The 6000-nt window shown below is 39.9% G+C and overlaps 1 protein-coding gene and 1 non-coding gene across 2 annotated transcripts in view; one reads left to right on the top strand and one right to left on the bottom strand.

Moving 5' to 3' along the window:
• The window catches only part of LOC139418009 (rho GTPase-activating protein 26-like), a 156401-nt gene that overhangs the window by 26147 nt on the left and 124254 nt on the right, over positions 1–6000 (bottom strand). The window contains exon 17 of the mRNA XM_071167087.1: positions 3576–3681. Within this exon, the coding sequence (XP_071023188.1) occupies positions 3576–3681 (106 nt within the window). The remainder of the gene's footprint in view (positions 1–3575; positions 3682–6000) is intronic.
• LOC139419835 (U7 small nuclear RNA) lies at positions 4206–4260 on the top strand. The gene has a single exon (XR_011635448.1). It is a non-coding gene; the product is annotated as a U7 small nuclear RNA (small nuclear RNA).

Consider the following 6000-nt stretch of genomic DNA (forward strand, 5'->3'; position numbering starts at 1 on the left):
GATGTGTCCTGCTAGTGTGCTATAAAAGGATAGGGTTCCATTTGGGATGCAGTATAAATCATTGATTAATTGTGACACATCTCACTAATGCCAGTTGGCTGGCATTCATATTGAGGGCACACATTCTTCCCAATCAAAGTAAAATCACAAATGGGAGTTTTGCACTGCTGATATCAGCTAAACTCCATAAAATAAATTAATTTTCTCTTTGGCCCTGTCCAGAGTTAGTGTTGCATGGTGTTGCTACTTTCTGAGTGACACTGCTGGGTCGTTCCACGAAATGACTGCCTTTTGTGTCCCTTTCATATTTAAATTTGAAATTGTGCACTAATATTGAATTTTAAAAATATTAAATAAAGCGCCCTTTAATATAGGCCACATGGAAAATGCAATAAATCAGATGTTTTAGGAATATGAATAAAGGCTTGTTAAAATGCCCTCCGTCACCCTGTGTCACTTCCAGGAAGATACAAACCCTCTTAATTCAGCCTTAGTCATTTTGTTGCTTCGACAGTCATTTCTGAAGATCATTATTTATTTCGTGTGGCTAGTGATTAATTTCCGTCTGTCCCTCATTTTAAGGTCAACCCTGTTATGTGAACTGAACTCTTGTTTTAATATGGTGGAACTTTAAACATCTAATAGTCAAATCATAGAGTTTGTCATTTTCAGGTGTTTTGTGGTGGAAAACTGAGCAGGTGGAGCGGAGCGTAACATGTCCACCCTGTTACCCGTAGACAGACAGGCTTGAAAATGTTTGAACAATTTAAAAAATGTTGTGAAGTTTGCATTCAATTGCCACTCCCTGTTGCACACAACAAGCTTCCATTCCCCCTGTCACGTGGGTGATTTATGGGTGATTTAAGAAGAAACCGTCAACCATGTTACTTTAAAGACCCAATGCAGCAGTTTTTATATCAATATCATGGAGTTTCTGTGTAACAATTAAGTACCTTACTGTAATAGATTTCCATTAAAATGGGCATAAATAGTTTTAAAGCAAAAAACTTTCTCAAGCAAGAATGTTGCTATTAGTGTCTGGGAGTTGTCTGGGTGGGGAGGGAAAAACTGGCAGGTTTGGTACTCTCTTCGTTATTGGTCTATTAACCAATTTACCGTATGGTGATGTCACCATAGAAATCCGAAACTCCCGCCCACGCAAACCTGCTGATCGGAAAATGCTGTGTAGACTATATTTTCAACCAGCTATGAGGAAATAACACTGATCACATTTTATTCTCTCACTTTTACAGTGTTAGCTTCATCAGCTGCTATACAGTATGATATAAAACACAGCACTGGGCCTCAGACAGGTACTATATATTTTGATGAAGTTGAACATGTGCTCTTTATGACAGAATGTTAAAATTAGGTGAAATCATTTTTCTATAAATTTTTTACCAAGTTACACTTCTCAAAAGGCAGCAAATCGATGGAACAACCCTGCTGCATCATAGTGCACATACCAACCAAGTTAAGCCCTTATTTTAGCTGGGGTCAAACACTGTCATTATCCAACATCTGCCCAGTCCTATAAAACACTGTCATTATCCAACATCTGCCCAGTCCTATAAAACACTGTCATTATCTAACATCTGCCCAGTCCTATAAAACACTGTCATTATCTAACATCTGCCCAGTCCTATAAAACACTGTCATTATCTAACATCTGCCCAGTCCTATAAAAACACTGTCATTATCTAACATCTGCCCAGTCCTATAAAACACTGTCATTATCTAACATCTGCCCAGTCCTATAAAAACACTGTCATTATCTAACATCTGCCCATTCCTATAAAAACACTGTCATTATCTAACATCTGCCCAGTCCTATAAAAACACTGTCATTATCTAACATCTGCCCATTCCTATAAAAACACTGTCATTATCCAACATCTGCCCATTCCTATAAAAACACTGTCATTATCCAACATCTGCCCATTCCTATAAAACACTGTCATTATCCAACATCTGCCCATTCCTATAAAAACACTGTCATTATCCAACATCTGCCCAGTCCTATAAAACACTGTCATTATCCAACATCTGCCCAGTCCTATAAAACACTGTCATTATCCAACATCTGCCCATTCCTATAAAACACTGTAATTATCCAACATCTGCCCATTCGTTTAAAAACACTGTCATTATCCAACATCTGCCCAGTCCTATAAAACACTGTCATTATCCAACATCTGCCCAGTCCTATAAAACACTGTCATTATCCAACATCTGCCCATTCCTATAAAAACACTGTCATTATCCAACATCTGCCCATTCGTTTAAAAACACTGTCATTATCCAACATCTGCCCATTCCTATAAAAACACTGTCATTATCCAACATCTGCCCATTCGTTTAAAAACACTGTCATTATCCAACATCTGCCCAGTCCTATAAAACACTGTCATTATCCAACATCTGCCCAGTCCTATAAAACACTGTCATTATCCAACATCTGCCCAGTCCTATAAAACACTGTCATTATCCAACATCTGCCCAGTCCTATAAAAACACTGTCATTATCCAACATCTGCCCATTCCTATAAAACACTGTCATTATCTAACATCTGCCCATTCGTTTAAAAACACTGTCATTATCTAACATCTGCCCATTCCTATAAAAACACTGTCATTATCTAACATCTGCCCATTCCTATAAAACACTGTCATTATCTAACATCTGCCCAGTCCTATAAAAACACTGTCATTATCCAACATCTGCCCATTCCTATAAAAACACTGTCATTATCCAACATCTGCCCATTCCTATAAAAACACTGTCATTATCTAACATCTGCCCAGTCCTATAAAACACTGTCATTATCCAACATCTGCCCATTCGTTTAAAAACACTGTCATTATCCAACATCTGCCCATTCCTATAATAACACTGTCATTATCCAACATCTGCCCATTCGTTTAAAAACACTGTCATTTCCAATTTCAGGATGTACCATCTCGTATGTGACGGCACATGAAATGTAAAAATAAATGTACATAGATATAGTGTATGTTAGTTAAATCTAAACCATGACGTCAGATTTACAATTACCCATAATCCTCTCTCAGCATGTTGGACAACAATAAATAGGGTAAGAGTTTTAACTCTGCAGCCTGCCTCTGATAGTAACCTATCGTCACTCTGACATGGTATTGAGAAAGACAGATGGCAAACTGCACCGCCTCCATTGGACAACAATACCCAGAAGAAGAGGATGAGTCTGGCGACCAAACTAATGACGTGTGTTGTTTTTCGGTGGTGGTGTAGAGGAGGAACACAGGGGAAAGCTAGGAGCCATTACTGGTGTCAACACTACAGTCCTGAGTTCATTACCAAGCCAATCCTCTTACAGGCCTGGGTGGGTGTGGTAGTGGCTTTCGGCATGGGTGGGGGATTTGTAACATGGTCTGCATCCAAAATGGACACCCTATTCCCTAAATAGTGCACTATATAAGGAATAGGGTGAATTTGGGAGTCAGTTGTGGTCATGGACGTCAGCGCGGTACAGTCAGGAGGACTTGTAACACAGTACATGGGAGACCCCAGGGGAGTGGGCCTAAACCAAACCTACTTTGCCAAGTGTTTCGTAAGCAGGTCCAGCATCTGCCGGTTCTTCTCTGGGAGCCAGTGGACGATGCTATGGATCTCTGTGATCCTCGCCTCCTGATTGTCACGTTCTAGAGAGAGAAGAGAGAAGAGAGAAGAGGGAGAGAGGAGAGAGAAGAGGAGAGAAGAGAGAGATAAGATAGAAAAGAGAAAGAAGAGAGAGAGAGAGAGAGAGAGAGAAAGAGAGAGAGGAAGAGAGAGATGGTAAGGTGAGGTAAGGACGCTGTCTAAATACAGTGACAACGTCATGTAGAACACTCAGATGTGTTTCTAGACATCCTACTACCCAAAACATCCGTTTCCTCAGATTCCTAATAAGGATTTCCAGCTATTGCCATTATCACAACAACAGTGTTGCATTTACCAGAAGACTGGTGAAAATAATACAGTAATACTTGCCCTTGGTTCAATCTCCTTTCAACCCACATGAAGAAATACTACAGTTGACAATAGAATACTACTGTACTTACTATAGAAAAGAGCAGAAGCTCTGAACTCTCTGTTCAGACCTACCTACCTACAGGTTATAGAAAAGAGCAGAAGCTCTGAACTTTCTGTTCAGACCTACCTACCTACAGGTTATGGAAAAGCTTTTAAAAACCTGCTCTTTTAGCATTTCTCCAGTAGGTTTCCTCAAGGAGAAAGCCTCCAGTTCTATGCCAAAGACAATAAAACAAAAACACTAGAGATAGGTTGGCTGACAAAGTCACAAAAACAATGTGCGCGCTTCCATGCAGCAGAATCAGCCTGGTGTTGTGGTTCTGGATGGCCTGACTACTAGCATGAACGACAACAAACTGCCATGTGGGGAATCGTAAGGGGCTCGTTTCAGTTAGTTTTATCTTATTGTTACCATGTCTTGATTTGAGCTGTTTTGACTGATTTCATGTCAATGCTAATACGGCTCAAATTCGATAGCTAGGTAACCAACAAATGTAACAATGTATTTGAGAGACAACAAGTGGTCATTGTGCAAATGTATTTATGTTTTCAATAAACAATGGAGAAAAAATATAGCTTACATGTTGTCAACAATCTAAGCCAACCTCATCTGTTTTTCCCCATGGTTAGGGCATGTTGTTTTTGTTCCTAATGAACCAACTAGTGTATAGTAAATACTACAGTATACTACAGTAAATACTGCAAAAACACTACAGTGAATACTATAGTATTTATACCATAGTATACTACAGTATTTTTTCATGTGGGAACTGCTCACACATACTATATACTATACTAAACAATAAGGCCCGAGGAGGTGTGGTACAGTGCCTTGCGAAAGTATTCGCCCCCCTTGAACTTTGCGACCTTTTGCCACATTTCAGGCTTCAAACATAAAGATATAAAACTGTATTTTTTTGTGAAGAATCAACAACAAGTGGGACACAATCATGAAGTGGAACGACATTTATTGGATATTTCAAACTTTTTTAACAAATCAAAAACTGAAAAATTGGGCGTGCAAAATTATTCAGCCCCCTTAAGTTAATACTTTGTAGCGCCACCTTTTGCTGCGATTACAGCTGTAAGTCGCTTGGGGTATGTCTCTATCAGTTTTGCACATCGAGAGACTGACATTTTTTCCCATTCCTCCTTGCAAAACAGCTCGAGCTCAGTGAGGTTGGATGGAGAGCATTTGTGAACAGCAGTTTTCAGTTCTTTCCACAGATTCTCGATTGGATTCAGGTCTGGACTTTGACTTGGCCATTCTAACACCTGGATATGTTTATTTTTGAACCATTCCATTGTAGATTTTGCTTTATGTTTTGGATCATTGTCTTGTTGGAAGACAAATCTCCGTCCCAGTCTCAGGTCTTTTGCAGACTCCATCAGGTTTTCTTCCAGAATGGTCCTGTATTTGTCTCCATCCATCTTCCCATCAATTTTAACCATCTTCCCTGTCCCTGCTGAAGAAAAGCAGGCCCAAACCATGATGCTGCCACCACCATGTTTGACAGTGGGGATGGTGTGTTCAGGGTGATGAGCTGTGTTGCTTTTACGCCAAACATAACGTTTTGCATTGTTGCCAAAAAGTTCAATTTTGGTTTCATCTGACCAGAGCACCTTCTTCCACATGTTTGGTGTGTCTCCCAGGTGGCTTGTGGCAAACTTTAAACAACACTTTTTATGGATATCTTTAAGAAATGGCTTTCTTCTTGCCACTCTTCCATAAAGGCCAGATTTGTGCAATATACGACTGATTGTTGTCCTATGGACAGAGTCTCCCACCTCAGCTGTAGATCTCTGCAGTTCATCCAGAGTGATCATGGGCCTCTTGGCTGCATCTCTGATCAGTCTTCTCCTTGTATGAGCTGAAAGTTTAGAGGGACGGCCAGGTCTTGGTAGATTTGCAGTGGTCTGATACTCCTTCCATTTCAATATTATCGCTT

This window comes from Oncorhynchus clarkii, chromosome 10 (genome assembly GCF_045791955.1).
Source record: "Oncorhynchus clarkii lewisi isolate Uvic-CL-2024 chromosome 10, UVic_Ocla_1.0, whole genome shotgun sequence".
NCBI classification, from domain to species: Eukaryota; Metazoa; Chordata; class Actinopteri; order Salmoniformes; family Salmonidae; genus Oncorhynchus; species Oncorhynchus clarkii.